Source organism: Heptranchias perlo, chromosome 6 (genome assembly GCF_035084215.1).
Source record: "Heptranchias perlo isolate sHepPer1 chromosome 6, sHepPer1.hap1, whole genome shotgun sequence".
Lineage (NCBI taxonomy): Eukaryota > Metazoa > Chordata > Chondrichthyes > Hexanchiformes > Hexanchidae > Heptranchias > Heptranchias perlo.
The window spans coordinates 37,361,399-37,379,369 of record NC_090330.1 but is presented as its reverse complement, the minus strand read 5'-3'; the positions used below and the strand labels follow the sequence as shown (position 1 = coordinate 37,379,369).

Sequence of the window (17,971 nt, the reverse complement as noted above, 5' to 3'; positions counted from 1 at the left end):
CCCCTTAAATGCATCTATGCTAGTCGCCTCAACTACTCTTTGTGGTAGTGAGTTCCACATTCTAACCACTCTGGGTAAAGAAGATTCTCCTGAATTCCCTATTGGATTTATTCGTGACTATCTTATATTTATGGCCCCTAGTTCTGTTCTCTCCTGCAAGTGGAAACATCTTCTCTACGTCTACCCTATCAAACCCTTTCATAATCTTAAAGACATTTATCAGGTCACCCCTCAGTCTTCTCTTTTCTAGAGAAAAGAGCCCCAGCTTGTTCAATCTCTCCTGACAGATATAACCTCTCAGTTCTGGTATCAACCTAGTAAATCTTTTTTGCACCTTCTCCAGTGCCTCTATATCTTTTTTATAATATGAAGACCAGAACTGTTCACAGTCCTCCAAGTGTAGTCTAAGAAAGTTTCTATACAAGTTTAACATAACTTCCCTGCTTTTCAATTCTATCCCTCTAGAAATGAACCCCAGTACTTTGTTTGCTTTTTTTATGGCCTCATTAACATGCGTCGCTACTTTTAGTGATTTGTGTATCTGTACCTCCAGATCCCTCAGAGTACTTAGTTTATTGCAAGCCTGAGGAAGGAATCCTACAACCAAAATCAAAATGCATTTTTTGATTAATGTAATTTGCTGTTCCCATTTTGTCTTCTGTTTGTAGAATAAGTGTAGGCTAATCCATCATAGGAATGTTTTTTATAGTTCAATATGGAAAGTTTTGATTGAAAAGAAGCTAAACACGAGCTAAACTTGTGCTTATGAACATGGCTTTATATCTTACAGAGAACTCTAAAACAACACAGTTATGCTGGACACAATTTAGAAAAACCTTGCCATTCCTTACAGTTGTACACCGCTAAAGAAAGTTGCAAATAGGCCAAGCATTCCTAGGAACTCCTCTCTGCTAAAGTTTTTCACAATGAATTCTTCACCCACATTAGAAACTCCATAAAGTATAGCACCCCCTAGGACCAGCAGGTCGCCCAGCAACTTGTTGTTACCTATTAAAAAAAAGACATCAAATCCACTTAAGAACAAAATCAAACCTTTAATAACATTACTTTATATAATAATTCAGAATTGTATTTTGAGAATATAGTGCCACTTTCTTATGTTTTTATTTGAGCGAAGAAAATGAACAGAAGCATATTACTGGATATACGGAACAAACTTCCATAGAAAGTAACTGATTCAGAGTCAATCAATCAGCACCTTTTAAAAGGAGCTGGTCTAACATCTGGTAAGAAGTGGAATTGAGGGTTATGGAGATATTCAACAACACTGTCAGGGAAGTCAGAGAAGGAAATTGATGCTCCCTAAAGTATGGGAGGGAAGTCCATGATAAAATAATTATACAGAAACTCTGGGTGGAGCAGGTTTGATATGCTAAGTGATCATTTTGTGCTCTGGATTTCTTATATTATGAACCTATGAAAATCCAGCTGGCCCATGCAGTTTGTCCTATCCTGGCATGGTGTGACACTATTACCCCCATTCCTTGCCAGGAAACCACACAATCTCCTGGAAGATGTAAAAAAAAGAAAAAACCTTAGGCCCAAACTCTGGGCAATTCCTCTGGGCACCGCACCTTAGGAATGATAAACTAGTTCTATGCTTACACAACTTATACTTATGTCCCTTAGTGCTCCCTAACCTATCCAACTCGAATAGCCTACCAACTTGGATCAAGTCTAATTCTTTAATTGTTTTAAAAGACTTCAATGAAATCTCCTCAAAGTCTACACTTTTCTAAAGTAAAAAGCTCCAGCTCTCTGAAACTAGGTATCAACCTAATGGCTCTTCTATTAACCTTTTCTTAAGCTCGTGACCAGAACTAACTAAAATCTTACGAGGGAAGTGCTCTTACACAAGAAGCAGACACCCACCTTTATCAACACATGCATGCTTATAGACCCAGATATAACTACTTGAGAATATCTGATAAGAACTGCCTTCACAGCTTGAGGTTCACCAGGAAGGCAGTAACAGAGTTGTGCCATCTGCTGCATGCTGACCTGCAAACTGACTCCACCACAGGTACGGTAATGCCAGGGAACGAAACATCACCACCACCATGAATTTTTGTGCCTCTGGATCCTTCCAATCTACCACAGGGGACTTTAGTCATTAGTCACATCTGCAACATTAGTCATTTTCATAAGGCATAAATGTATCAAGAAAATCACTGATGCCTTTTTGTTCACAGATGCAAACACTTTTATCACATTCCCAAAAAAGCATCAGCAGAATGAGATGGCACTACAATTCTTTCACAAGGCAAGATTCCCCAAGGTCCAGGGGGTTATTGATGGAATCCATGAGGCCATCTGGGCCCCTAACCATAATGCCATGGTGTTTGTGGACCACAAGGGGTTTCATTCCATCAATATCCAGATGGTCAGTGGCAGCAATCTTGCAGATTGATACCCACTTCTGAAGCAACAATCATGATTCTTTTACTTTTAAGGTAATCCTCTGAGCCTGGCTTATTTGAATAAGAAGGCAGATTGAAAGGATGGCTCCCAAGAGACCAACAGTTCTGCTTCAGTTTTTGGCTGATGCAGCCTCCATCACAACTTCAGCTTGTACCACTTCTAATTCTGCAGCAAGCAAGAATCATGCTGCAGCCCTTTAAATTCCTGTCCTTGCACAGACAATCCTAGCCCTCCAAATTTACGAGCTCCCAGCAGTAGGCTCATGTCACTGCATAGTTAACAGGCTGTGACCTGAAAGTTGGTGCTCATTACTATGTGTCCAACTGTAGCTTGCACACTAAACCAACCTCAGCACCTCCATCACTATCAGGAAAGGTAGTGACTCATTATGAGGTATAGTTTTCTAGGAGCTGTTCTATGGCTCACCCACGTAACCATTATTCAAATGTGTGTCTAGACAGTGAGTACCATGGTACAATCCAGTTTGTAAAGTTGGGGCTATTTATGGAGTCATTTTGTTCTTGGTCAGTTAAGGCCAAAGATTTGTGACTGGTCATCCAAGTTTTTCCTTTAAGAAGCTTCTTTCAGGGGCATTTGATTATAAGTTGAAACAAGTTATTCTAACTTTGGTGAAGTCACATTTAGAATATTGTTTGAAGTTCTTGGCATCCCATCTTCAAGAGGACATTGGTTTATTTCAACTTAAGAACATAAGATAAAGTCAAGGATGAGAAAGGGCAATCTAGCCTGACCCTCTAATACTCCATCCAGCCTAACATTCAAAAAGAAAAAAAGACTTGCATTCATTTAGCATCTTATCACATTTCAGAAATACCTCAAAGCAGTTCCTATACAATTAATTACTTTAAAATGCAATAGTTGTTGTTTAGGCAAATATGGCAGCCGTTTTGTGCATAGCAAAAATTTTGAAACTTAGTAAGATGAATGACAAGTTACTCTGTGTTGGCCTATTCACGAGGGAGGAATGTTGATCTAGACTCCAGGAGAAGTCCCTGTTCTTTAACATCTACCTGAGCAACTTGAGTGGGCAGATAGGGGCTTCAGTTTAATATCTCATCCAAAGAATGGTACCTCTGACAATGCCGCACTTCTTCAACATCTACCTATACTCAAGCTCTGGAGCAGGGTTTGAACCAATAAATTATTGACTCAGAGCCGAGAATGCTACCTAATGAACTAAATTGCATTAAGAACTGCCTTAATATGGGAAGAGTTCAGGGAAGGACAAGAGGAGACATAGGGCCCTATGTAATGACAAGACATTTGCAGACCAGAACTTTATTGGGGGAAAAAATCGGATAGGGGCCGTTTTTGGGCGTAGGTAGCATGATGTGTTATTACCCCACGCCCAGTGGCCCCTGTGGAGGCAGGACGCAAGTTTCAGCCCACCCCAGGACTTACCTGCAATCAGTGTTCCTTTCCAGGCCTTGCATGTGGAATCAATGCAATTCGCACATTCCACCACCAGAGGGAGCTCAATCTCTTAAAGGGAGGATGTTTCTTAGAAATGTCTTAAAGGTAGCTGGTACCTGTTATTTGCTGAAAATTACAGTCCACTGTCTGCACGGAGTCTGAACAGAGATCAGACATCGCACATGTAAAACACAGATGCAGGTCCCATCCCTATGTTTACACACTGATGAGTTATGTTAAAACATTGAATGACGGTTGCGCACTACTAAATCCCGCATCCTCCAATCTGTACGCCAGACCTCACAAATCTGCCGATCTGAGTTGGTACCAGGCCTGCGAGAGTGCATGCACCAAGGTTCTCTGCTGATGCACCAGAGACCTTGGTGCAAGAAATGGACAGAAGGAGGGACATCCTATATGCGCAGGGGGGTGGGGTGGCAGGGCAAGAGGCCTCCAGACATATATTCAAAAGGCAGTGGGAGGCAGCAGGGGACGAAGTCAATGCCAAGCGCACAGCATCATGAACATGGATGCAGTGCAGGAACAAGTTCAATCCTTTGACATGAGTGGTCAAGGTGAGTGAGGTCAACTGTCAAGTGGTGTCTCCTACCAACTGCACCCCATACTACACCCCCCATTCCCCACATACCAACAAACTCTTTCCATCAGTACTCAACTCTTCCAACTGGATGCTTCCTCTCACCCTTACACATTACAACTTTTTCAAGCCACCCATCCACAACTCAAGGCCACACACACTGGCAGCTATTCAACCATGTCAGGCACATCACCCAGACACACGTCCCGCTTTATTGCAGGAGAAGGTGGCGTATATGAAGAGGCAGCAAGTGGCAGTGGCTTTTAGCCCCTCAAGCCTGTTCCGCCATTCAATGTGATCACGGTGGACCTGTGGCCTAACTCCATATACCCGCCTTAGCCCCATATCCCTTAATACCCTTAACTCACAGAAATCTATCACATTTAACTTTCACAAGTGAGCAAGCATCAACTGCCGTCTGCAGAAGAGCGTTCCAAACATCTCCCACCCTTTGCGTGTAGAAGCATTTTCTAACTTCACTCCTGCACTTCCTGGCTCTAAATGTTAGGCTATGTCCCTCATCCTAGTATTCAAATCTAAGAGACCTCCAAGAACAGTTACAAATGTCTCTGCAGCCAGAAGCAATAATCCAGCCACTAACCTGTGAATCCTGCATGGTCCCTTTAAATAGTGCTGGTGGGGGGTCCTCCAAGCACTCTAAGACACGTTCAGATGGTCGGCCTTAAGACTGTGCATTGAGATGAGCGTTAAGTCCCAAAATGGCGTCTATCACTTTAAATCAGCGTTGTACACTGACTGAAGCCATTTTCTCCCTACTTTATATGATTCCAGTGTTCGTTATCTGCACTTGTGCTAACTGCTATATCAAGATGGCGTCTGACGCACCTCACGCTGGAAACATGCGTGCGCATCCAAGACGACATCTTGGATGTTGGAGAGGCCGCGTAGCGTCGAAACAACGGGCGCTACATGACCCAATTTGGCGCCCTTTACCTTTAAAATGCTGAGAAACGTGGACAATATGGATGTAAGCGGGCTATTCCATCTAGACTGTGAGGATAGAATAATGGTACAGACACACATAACAAGCCCTACCAAGACCAAAGATAGTACTGGGTATGTGGGATAGACTCCCAGCAAAAGCAGCTATTGTTGTATCGATTAACTCCTTTAAAAAGAAAGCTGGAAAAGTGTCTGGTTAGGACAGCATCACAAGTTATGCTGATAGGTATAAATTGAGATAATCAAATACTCCTCAAAATATACTAGATAGCAACTAGCCTAGGTTAAATAGTGGAGTTACTGATATGTGTGGATATTCCAGAGTTTTGCCTTGGAGTTTAGGAAAAAATATGCAGAACATTCCCTTAGGAGATTAACTGAATAAAGTTCATGATGAGGTAGATTATATATGGAAGGATTATGCTTCTGGGCTGAATATCCTTTTCTCAGTTCATGCTTTGTTTACATTCTTCAGCTCATACAACATTATGAACAGTTTGACTTTTCAAAAACATTTCATACGATTCCAGATCGTGCCAGCCCTCCTGCACCAATGAGTCTTACCTATTCCTTGATGTTTTGCTGCCAACACATCTGCACCAACCATAATTCCAACACCCGACAAACACATTAAAACAGCCACAAAATGGATGGCTTTGTATCTTGAACGTAAGATAAACCATGATAGAAACATCACCACAGGAATGACAAAGCAATCTAGGAGCTGAAAGTGCACAACAAATACGTGTTAACAAGTAATTAATTTATCTCTACCTACACAGAGAGAGTGTGTTTTAATCCATTTACCATTTCTACTTTTTAGTACTTATCGTGTCCACTGGAATTTTTCGCATTAAAAATAAATTTGAACCAATGGCAGGAATTATTGCATGTACATTTTGGCACCAGGAAGTACAAGATTTCTCCATTTTGTTTCACAGTCTAAATCATTTGAAAATCAATGAATATTATAGAATTTAAAGATTCTTTATTCTCTATTTCAGGCTAGGCTTTTCCTGCAAGTGGCACGTTTACCAGTTTTCCGTCAGTTTGGTGGCAGTGCTGGCTAACTTGAGCCATTTTCCTGATGGGATTCACACTGGTGATTTTTGGCTTTGCACTGGTGTAAGGAGATGAGGGTATTGGGGCAGGGTCAGGACAATTACTGCCCATTCCTGATGTTTGACTGTTTTGGAAATAGAAGTAATATTTTACAAAGATGTCTCCCTCTGTTCCTCATAACTAGAGTAATATGGACAGGACCTGTCATCTATTTTCAAACATGCTTATTATTGACATCCTGCCTCTATTTTTATCCTAAGCTCAAAAAGCCTCTTCACCTTGAGCCTCTTCTCAGAGTTAAAACGTGCCAAATACTACTGCCACAATATTTCAAGGTGTAAAGGAATGGCTTACTGCTGGAAGTCCAAAAAACTTGTGGCAGTAAACTTAACTATTGGCTTAATGAATAAATGCACCACATGATAGGGTACTGAACTATGCAGAGGAGAAAAGTCCCAAAGTCAATCTCTGCTCTGTATTGAGTTAGCTGATTCCAGACAGGGCAGCAGTGGCAACACCACAATTTGCCGCATCATTCCCAAGGTAGAAAGAGGATCAAATACACCAGGGTTCCTGATTGTTGTCTAATAATCCTTGCTGAAAAATACACATTTGTAGGCATTGGGTGAGGACAGAGTAAAGATTGGTTATGATGCCCTTCACCATTAAAAAGCCTACCTGCGCTCACCGCTGTCTAGGATCACACAAAAAGGATGTCCACCTGGGTGAGATATCAGAAGACTGATGAGACTCATGGAGCCATGCCCGAGCATGAGTCAGCTTTAGAACAGTGGAGAGAGAATTGAGGGTAAGGGTTAACTGTTTACAGCAGCACTAAACCCTTACTACCTACACATAGGAAAATATAGGATATGACAACTATAATAAGAAGATTTATAAGGTTGAATACATACCTGAACACTTGTTAATGTTGTATACTGGTAAGCTTTGACTACCATGTAGTTTGCTTCAACATCAATTAATCCCAGTAGAAGATACTTCCACCATTTTGCCTTCAGTATTTGTATTAAATTGTCGTTGCCTGATTAAAAGTAAAATTAACTTAACATTTCAATTTCGGTGCTATAATTACTTTAACATTATATTGTACATTCTGCTGATTCTGAACATTTCAAACAGATTCTTCTTTTTGTTCACTACATACCCTGCCTGAAAGCCAATATTCCCGTGTAAACCAGGAACAATAGAAGGTAGTTGATAAAACCCTGAAGCATTGGAGTGTTCACAGCAAAATCATCTGCCAAATATTGACTGCTGATTGCAGTTCCACATAATAACATGGATAATCCTTGACCAAGAAGTAATATCTTTAGAAGAGTCCTAAAATAAATCAAGATTTCTGGTTAGTACAGGAACATTTGGCCATTTTGGAGCTAGCCTGAAAAGTGAGCATAAAAGAGAAATACCCAACAATGAACCCTCCAACAAATATAAGGGATGTCACCAATTGAAAAGAAGGAATTAAATAAATTCAAGGTACAAAATGGTTCCTCTGATTGGAATTTGTAAGCTTCTCCAAATTGACAGCTGCTTGGCTCCTCTCATGGTCACACTCTATCAAGTTCAAAAAAACAGCAGTAGGTGACTGGGCTTCTCTTCATTTTGTACATTTTTTAAAGATAATTCAGTTTTGATTTGTTGGTGTTTTATACAGTGTGACATCTGGAGTGTGACAGACTGTTTCACAACTTTTATGTAAATAGACAGCTACCTATTTAATCAGGTGGACTGGACAGGGCGAAGAATAAAATAAGCTGGAAGCAGAAGGGTGTGAGCTAGAGGCCTGGGCAAGGGGAGAGCCTCACTTACAACAATGTAGAGAAAGTGTAACTTACATCAGAAAACTGATTTGGAAATTGAGAAAAGGATAAAAGTATGAAAAACAGTAGAAAAGATTAAAACCAGAAGGAACTAACTGAACTTGAAAGAAAATGTCTATGCTGTATTTCAATTTCTATGCCTTGTGATGTATCAAATGAAGATGAGATCCAAGAGAGGAGCAACCTCCTGCACCACCTCCCTCCCCCCACTCCAAATCAAATCTGCGTCCTGTCCTCAGCTGAAACTTGGCAGTTTTGCTAATTGTCGTACTGAATGAATGTGTCCAAATGAAAAGTACATGAAATATTTGCTTGTTTAATAAATCAGTCTGTATTTGCTTTTCTTGTTTTTCCTCTGCCCTCCTTCCCTGAAGGCACTGACTTATGCTGGTGTACAGTTCCACAAGCTCTGGTGGTGGTCCGATAACTTGCTCAAATAACCATTTTTCATGTATGAGGTAACAAGTGAATGCCAGAGGGCTACTTGACACTAGGGAATATCAGAGCTGAACACAAGTCTGTCTCACTCAATATCACACTTTCCATAAGGAGTCACTGGATAGCAATTGTGTGCGGGATTCTGACTGATGTTTTCCTATTCCCCTCCTTTTTTGCCGTAGCTAAGATCAGTTAATTCCACACAGATCTCGGGTCATTCCTGGCCTGCAGGGTTCAGCATTACATTATAGGAACATAGGAACATAGGAACAGGAGTAGGCCATTCAGCCCCTCGTGCCTGCTCCGCCATTTGATAAGATCATGGCTGATCTGTGATCTAGCTCCATATACCTGCCTTTGGCCCATATCCCTTAATACCTTTGGTTGTCAAAAAGCTATCTATCTCACATTTAAATGTAGCAATTGAGCTAGTATCAATTGCCGTTTGCGGAAGAGAGTTCCAAACTTCTACCACCCTTTGTGTGTAGAAATGTTTTCTAATCTCACTCCTGAAAGGTCTGGCTCTAATTTTTAGACTGTGCCCCCTACTCCTAGAATCCCCAACCAGCGGAAATAGTTTCTCTCTATCCACCCTATCCGTTCCTATCCATATTATGCAACGTATTTTCCCACTGAACTAACCAAAGAGCCCCCAAGCGCTTTTTATGTTTTCGAGTGCCTCTAATTATTGACGGTTATTTAATTAGTGAGAAAACACCCAAGCCTGGGAAAATTTCCCTGCATATTTCACCACAAAAATCATTGCAGAATTTACCAAAATTCTCTGTAGATTTCAACTGGCACCAATAATAACTGAAATTTTTAAAGCAAGGTAAGGGTGTACTTTGAACTTTTACAGTTTATGGATACAAATCATAAAAAGTAATAAATCATATGCTAAAGGTCTATTTCAGCCATTCATCTACTAGGATTTCATGGAGTTTAGAAGGAAAAAATAAAGACAAACATTGAACAATAACTAGATTAGCAACTTCAAGAAAAATGACATTGTTATTTTCTTTGTAGTTAAAAGATTCGAAAAGCTGTTTGTATAATGAACTAGTAGACTATGAAAAGCTTTAATTTAATCAATAACTGTTCAAAGTTCAATTTCAGTAATCAGAACAGGATGTAGTGATCCATTTAGTTGAATTGTGTGCTCAGATAATGAGCAAAGGTCCTCTATTATAATAAATTATAAAGTCAAAAGGATGACAATGGTAAATCAGAATCTAAAAGCACTTTTCTTTTACTTTACAAGAAAGCCTGCACAAGAATGGAGACAGAGGGTAATTAAACATGGGAAACCTGTGTCTGTTTCCCACAATCAGAATACAGTGTAAAAGGGCCTTTATTGTTTGACAGAAGTTAATGATAATTTGTCTGTTAGAATGAAAATGAATTTAAAAATATAAACTATCTTTTAACAGGTATATTCTCCAACTTTGAGTCATTCTCACTCATAAGAAAAACAGGTAGCCCTAACATTTTTTAAAATGTTGTTCCTTGGATGTTGGCAATATTGAGAACACCGCATTTATTGCCCATCCTTGGTTGCCCTGAGAAGATAGTGGTGAGCCTTCTCCATGATTTGCTGCAGTCCTTGTGGTGATGGAGCTTCCACAATGATATTAGGTGAGGAATTCCAGAATTTTGACCCAGCAATGACGAAGGAAAGGTGGAGTATGTCTAAGTCAGGAAGGTGTATGACTTATATTGGAATTACAGAGGGGATGATGCTGCCATGAAGTTTTTGCTCTTCTCCTTCTGAATTGTAGAGGTAACGAGGCTGGGAGCTGCTGTTGAAGCAAGTTTGGCAAGTGCTGCTATGCATCCTGTAACTTGTACATACTGCAGCCACAATGCACCTGTGGTGGAGGGGCTGTATATTGAGTTCAGTGGCAAGAGTACCAATCAAGCAGACTACTTTGCTAAATGAGGTTGAGCTTCTTGAGTGTTGTTACAACTGTATCCATCCAGTAGTCCATCACACTCCTGACTTAATCCTTGTAGATGGTGGAGAGGCTTTGAGGGGTCAGGAGGTAAGTCACTAATCACAAAGTACTCAGCCTCTGCCCTGATCTTTTAGCCACAGTGTTGATATGGCTAGTCCTTGTTAAGGCTTCTTGCAAATGCTGCTTTCATGTTGCGGGCAGCTACTCTCATCTCTTCTCTAGCATTCAGCTCTTGCGTCCATGCCTGGATCTAGATTTTGAGGAGGTCTGGAGCCCAGTAGTTCTGGTGGAACTCAAACTGAGCATCAGCTAACAGGTTTTTGGTGAGTAGTGTCACTTGTTGGCACTACTGATTGTTTCTTCTTCACTTCTCTGAAGATTGGGCGAAGACTGATAGGGTGATAATTGGGCTGGTTAGATTTATCCTACTTTCTGTGGATAGGACATAACTGGGCAATTTTCCATCTTGTTGGGCAGATGATAGTGTAATAGTTACACTGGAATAGTTTGGCTAGGGGGCCAGCTAATTCTGAAGTCCAGGTCTTCAGCACTATAGCCAGGATGTTATCAGGGCCCATAGCCTTTGCTGCATTCAGTGTACTCAGGTGCTTCTTATTGCCATACACAGTGAAATTAATTGGATGGACACTGGCACCTATGATGATGGGGACTTTGGCAGAATACAAGTAGGATTATCCACTTGGCACTTTTGGCTAAAGACAGCTGCAAATATTTCAGCCTTGTCTCTTGCTGTGATCCCCCATGGTTGAGAGTGGGGATGCTCATGATTAATTACCTAATTGTCCACCACCATTCTCAATGTTTGGTGATAGGGCTAAAGAGCTTTGCTCTGATCCGTTGGTTACAGAATTACTTAGATCTGTCTATAACCTGCTGCTTTTGGTATTTAGTATGCAGACAGCACTATGTTGTAGCTTCACTAGGTTGGTGCCCCATTCTAACATATGTCTGGTGTGCTTATCATAGAACCATAGGATCATAGAAAGTTACAGCACAGAAGGAGGCCATTCGGCCAATCGTGTCTGTGCCGGCCGAATAAGAGCTATCCAGCTTAATCCCACTTTCCAGCACTTGGTCCGTAGCCCTGTAGGTTACGGCACTTCAAGTGCACATCCAAATACTTTTTAAATGAGTTGAGGGTTTTTGCCTCTCCCACCCTTTCAAGCAGTGAGTTCCAGAGCCCCACCACCCTCTGGGTGAAAAAAATTCTCCTCAGCTCCCCTCTAATCCTTCTACCAATTACTTTAAATCTATGCCCCCTGGTCACTGACCCCTTTGCTAAGGGAAATAGGTCCTCCCTATCCACTCTATCTGGTCCCATCATAATTTTATATGCCTCAATTAAATGTCTCCTTTGTTCCAAAGAAAACAACCCCAGCCTATCCAATCTTTTCTCATAGCTAAAATTCCCCAATCCTGGCAACATCCTCGTAAATCTCTTTTGTTCCCTCTCTAGGGCAATCACATCTTTCCTGTAATGTGGTGACCAGAACTGTACATAGTACTCAAGCTGTGGCCTAACCAATGTTTTATACAGTTCTAGTATAACTTCCCTGCTCTTATATTCTATGCCTCAGCTAATAAAGGAAAGTATCCCTATGCCTTTTTAATCACCTTATCTACCTGTCCTGCTAACTTCAGGGATCTGTGGACATGCACTCCAAGGTCTCTTTGTTCCTCTACACCTCTCAGAATCCTTCCATTTATTGGGTACTCCCTTGCCTTGTTTGCCCTCCCTAAATGCATTACCTTACACTTCTCTGGATTGAATTCCATTTGCCACTTTTCCGCCCACCTGACCATTCCATTGATATCTTCCTGCAGTCTACAGCTTTCCTCCTCACTATCAACCACATGGCCAATTTTTGTATCATCTGCAAACTTCTTGATCAAGCCCCCACATACAAGTCCAAATCATTAATATATACCACAAAAAGCAAGGGACCTAGTACTGAGCCTTGCGGAACCCCACTGGAAACAGCCTTCCAGTTGCAAAAACACCCGTCAACCATTACCCTTTGCTTCCTGCCACCGAGCCAATTTTGGATCCAACTAGCCATTTCCTTTTGGATCCCATAGACTTTTATTTTTTTGACCAGTCTGCCATGTGGGTCCTTGTCAAAAGCCTTGCTAGAATCCATGTACACTACATCAATGCATTCCCCTCATCGACCCTCCTTGTTACCTCCTCAAAAAAATTCAGTCAAGTTAGTCAGATACAACCTTCCCTTAACAAACCCATGCTGACTGTCTTCGATTAACCCGTGCCTTTCTAAATGACGATTTATGCTGTCCCTCAGAATTGATTCCAATAATTTGCCCACCACCAAGGTTAGACTGACTGGCCTATAATTACTCGGTCTATCTCTTTCTCCCTTTTTAAACAATGGTACAAGGTTAGCAGTCCTCCAATCCTCCAGCACCAGGCCTGTAGCCAGTGAGGATTGGAAAATGATGGTCACAGCCTCCGCAATTTCCTCCCTTGCTTCTTTTAACAGCTTGGGATACATTTCATCCGGGCCTGGTGATTTATCTACTTTCAAAGATGCTAAATCCCTTAATACTTCCTCTCTCACTATGTTTATCCCATCCAATATTTCACACTCCTCCTTAGTTACAATCTCTGCATCATCCCCCTTTTTTGTGAAGACAGACGCAAAGTATTCATTAAAAACCATACCCACATCTTCCACCTCCACACATAGGTTACCTTTTTGGTCTCTAGTAGGCCCTAATCTTTCCTTAGTTATCCTCTTGCTCTTTATGTATTTGTAAAACATTTTTGGGTTTTCCTTAATTTTACTTGCCAGTATTTTTTCATGCCCTCTCTTTCCTTTCCTAATTTCCTTTTTAATTTCACCCCTGCACTTTCTATACTCCTCTAGGCTTTCTGCTTCTGGCATGCCTTTCTATATTCCTCACTGAACCATAGTTGGTCTCCTACCTTGATGGTGATCAAGGAGTGAGGGAAATGCTGGGCCATGAGGTTACTGATTGTGGTGGTATACAAAAGCAAAATACTGCGGATGCTGGAAATCTGAAATAAAAACAGAAAATGCTGGAGAAGCTCAGCAAGTGAGGCAGCATCTGTGGAGAAAGAAACAGAGTTAACATTTCAGGTTGAAGACCTTTCGTAAGAACTGGAAGATGTTGAAAGAGTTAAAGTTTTTGAGCAAGTACAGAGTCAGGGAAAGGGGGAGGGTGGGGAGGAAGGAACAAAATGGAAGGTCTGTGATAGGATAGAGGGCACGAGTGATTAAATAACAAAAGGGATGATGATGCAAGGCAAGGAAGGTGGTAATGGAACAGGTTAAGAAACAAAAGATTGATCAGGAGTAGCTGTAAATGGCAGCAGCAGAACCGTTACCAGCACTAGCTGACTGAAAAAATGGGAGCAGTGGTTATGATCTGAAATTATTGAAATCAATGTTGAGTCCGGAAGGTTGTAAATTGCCTAAATGAAAGATGAGATGCTGTTTCTCAAGCTTATGTTGAGCTTCATTGGAACAGTGTAAGAGGCTGAGGACAGAGAGGCCAGAGTGGGAGTGAGACGGGAAATTAAAATGGCAAGCAACCCGGCAGGTCAGGGTCACACTTGTGGACAGAGCGGAGGTGTTCAGCAAAGTGATCACCCAGTCTGTGTTTGGTCTCCCCAATGTAGAGGAGACCGCATTGTGTGCAGCAGATACAGTATACTAAATTGAAAGAAGTACAAGTAAACCGCTTTTTTACCTGGAAGGAATGTTTGGGGCCCTGGATGGTGGGAAGGGAGGAGGTGATGGGGCAGGTGTTGCATCTGGGGAGGAGAGCAGGTGTTGGGGGTGATGGAAGAGTGGACTAGGGTGTTGCGGAGGGAGCGGTCCTTTCGGAATGCTGAAAGGGGAGGGGAAGATGTGTTTGGTGGTGGGATCGCGCTGGAGGTGGCAGAAATGGCGGAGGTGGTATACAATTTTGCTGATGACGCAGTGCCTCATGGATGGTAAGGTCTGGGCTGCTAGATCTGTTCTTCGTCTGTTCCGCTTAGCACATTGGTAGTGCCGCATTGCATGATGGAGGATGTCCTCAGTTTGAAGATGAAATCTTGTCTTCATAAGGATTTTGCTGTGGTCATTCCTACCAATGCTGGCATAGACAGATGTGTCTGCAACAGGCAGGTTGGTGTGGACTTTTTACCATATAATTAACAATGTGAATACAAATGACGAGTGATTTAAAGGAAGCAGAAAATATTACAGGTTAAACAGCCAAAATATAATTATTTTCCCACTATTTAAACTAAATGTAAACAAATTCATAGTAATAGATGCCGATCACTTTAGTCTGAAACTATCTTATGCTTGAAAGACCGACTGGTTCTGCTTTATTGTTCTGGCAATTGAAGGATGTGATATTGAAAAGTTAATGTTCAACTTCCACTCACTTACCATGTCAAACGTTCTCTTACTTTGGTTTTTTCTGTCAAATTGGAGAAAAAGTTCTTGATTTTGCTGCCTCTCTGTGAAATTCCCTCACTGTTCTCCATTACTCAAAACCAAAGAGGAGATTCAAAACAAAAGGACACAAGAAGCGGACTGGTTCAGTCCTCACTGATTTCTGAGAAGCTGACTGAATGATTAACCTTCTTAGTGAACAATGAAATAAGATAATGTGCAGATTCACCCATTCAGCAAAGTATTTGCGAAAGATGAAAAGAGAAATGACTAAGCATGGTGATTAGTAGGGGGGAAAATCAGATGTCATTGCAGCAATAGTTCAATAATAAGGTACTTGAATTTTGATTATGTTTCTTGATTAGATTTTTAAACAAAAAACACACAAGATCATTTTACCAGAGAGTCCCTAACAAGGTCAACTGATGCACATTTGTTACACTTTACATTAATGTTTCCTTTTAATTTGATTTATATGTTAGAAAATGAAATAGTTACTGTAAAATTCAGTGAATAAGTCATACCTTCATGCAGGTTTTATGACCTGCAAACATTGAGATGCAATTTATAAGTAATATCTTTTGGAGGGTTAGCTGACAAAAGCCAGGCATTGTATCGTTTACAGCAGATTTTATGGTAGTTTGTTAAACACACAGGGTAATTTCACAACGTTACCCATTGGTAAGCTGATTACCTGGTTTAATGTTTGCCAGAAGGCATGTGATGTGCTGTAAAAATGTAATACTGTGCAGCTGGAAGCCACTGTCCCAAAAACAAATACACTATAAACACCACTAAAACTAGAGCCTTATGTAACTTTAGTACCAAATGCCCTGTATGAGAATCTTAACGAATGCTAACGGGGATGAGCAGAGATAGTTGGTGTATTGAATTTAAGTAACTACTAGAAAAGACTTTAGCAACATGCCTAACTGTAATAAAAGAAATCCCCCGCAGAATTAAGAATTTTGATATCAATGAGATGAAGGTTCCCAAAACGAACAAATCCCTGGGGACAGATCTTATCTATCCTATCCAAAAGGAGAGATAAGGGATGAAATTTGCGAAGGGCTAATAACCAACATCAGAAAGTCAATTAATGTTGGGGAGGTAATAGCAGAATGGAAAGAAGCCAACATAGCACCCATATACCCAAGAAGGGGGATAGATTTAATCTAAGCCATTACAAATTGCCAGTCAATTCCTGGTAAAACAATGGAATTGCTCATCAGGAGCAAACTTGTATGGGAATAAATACAAGCCAAGTTGGCTTTAGAAGGTGAAGATTCTGCCTGATACATCTCCTTGATTTTTTTGAGAAAGTGACATCCCAAGCGGATAATAAAAAATCATATGCTTTGATGTCATACAATTTTCAAAAAGCTTTTGATATGATTCCTCATAAAAAGCTTCTATTGAAGCTGAAATCATTGGGAATTCAAGGTAAAACCTGGGCATGGATAAGGGCTTTGCTAAAGGAAAGAAAGCAGTGGCTACTTGTTAAGGGAGTGATGTTGGAAGGGTGGTGGAAGGACTGAGGTGAGTATCACAGGATTTGGTGCTGATTTCTAATATACATTAATAACTTAGAGAAATCCAATGTAAACTGGTCAAATTCACAGGTGGCACTTAACTGGGGAAGGAATGCTTAATTACATTAATATAGGTCAGTTGAGTATAAATTGGAAGACATCATGCTAAAATTGTACAGTAACTTGGCCAGGCTTGAGTACTGTGTTCAGTTCACCAAGACATAAGGGAAATATTCAAGTCATGAGGCAATGTGGAAAAGAACCTTGAGGGTAAACCTCAATGTCAAAGAATTTGTTGTGAGCACTGAATCTTTGCTCAAATTTGGCTTCCAAATTCCTGGACTTCTCTGCCATCAAGACTACGCTACTCCACTGGACTACATTGTAAGATTCAGCTGCTGTGGCTCTGATCTGCTATTCAGTCGCTTACGTTTTAAGGTAACTTTGTCTAGCCTACAACCCATCCCCCACCGCTGCTCTAACCTGCTGAGCTTATGACTGCCTTACTGGTCCGAATGGTTTTTCAGCTTTATTTTGCTACAGTATGCTTCCTGACCAGAAATTCACTCTCCTGGAATGTAGTCCACTTCTCTACCACTTCTGGATCTTATAATGACCTCCAACTTCGCCATCGTTTTTCTGCCCCGCGATTGATTCTGCACACTTCCTGGCTCTTCATTCCCACGGAAATACCTCCAGCAGTGCGTCCTCTGATATCCTACCCTTCGAATAGCTTCTGGACTCACTCGCCCTCCACACCTGTCTCTGAACCTGGACATCAGTTTGTCGATGCTCCAAGCTGACTCCACCCTATCTACGTTAACTTCATCCCACCATGGGACCTCTGGCTTTAACTTTGGACTCCCTCCTATTGCTTCCTCACTATTCCCCGTTTATCACCAGGACATATCTATCCTAATCTTGCTATGTAACCAAGCCTATATAACTTTGAGTTTCCCTGTGTTCACTCACATGCACCACCGTCAGACCGGAGCCCATCGCTTCTAATTCTTCCTTTTTTTCCCCCTCATTTCTTCTTTTCTCTTTACCCCTCCTAGGCCTCGCTCTCCTATCAACATGCCTCCTTTCATTTCTCCCCTCTTGGGTACTCAGCCCCCCCCCCAAATCTCTACCCCAACCCTTCAACGCTCCGCAACCTTCCTACTCTCCTGCTGTCGACCCAGGCTTGATTCCCTCTTGGATAAGCCTACAGCTTCCCTCAGTGCCTCTCTTGGCATCCTCCGACAGGCTCATC

At 41.3% G+C, this 17,971-nt stretch overlaps 1 protein-coding gene across 4 annotated transcripts in view; it reads right to left on the bottom strand.

Annotated features, from left to right (window-relative positions):
- The window catches only part of LOC137322911 (solute carrier family 35 member F2-like), a 46,060-nt gene extending 30,729 nt beyond the window's left edge, over positions 1-15,331 (bottom strand). The window contains exons 1-6 of one of the 4 annotated variants that reach the window (XM_067986133.1): positions 15,179-15,268; positions 13,699-13,841; positions 7,665-7,840; positions 7,414-7,541; positions 6,002-6,161; positions 852-1,008 (exon numbers count right to left, since the gene is read on the bottom strand). In XM_067986133.1, the coding sequence (XP_067842234.1) occupies positions 852-1,008; positions 6,002-6,161; positions 7,414-7,541; positions 7,665-7,800 (581 nt within the window). In that variant the 5' untranslated portion in view covers positions 7,801-7,840; positions 13,699-13,841; positions 15,179-15,268. Of the gene's footprint in view, positions 1-851; positions 1,009-6,001; positions 6,162-7,413; positions 7,542-7,664; positions 7,841-13,698; positions 13,842-15,178 lie in introns of all 4 variants that reach the window. The other 3 variants (XM_067986134.1, XM_067986135.1, XM_067986132.1) reach the window with 3 other exon arrangements.
- Between the last annotated feature and the right edge of the window lie 2,640 nt (positions 15,332-17,971).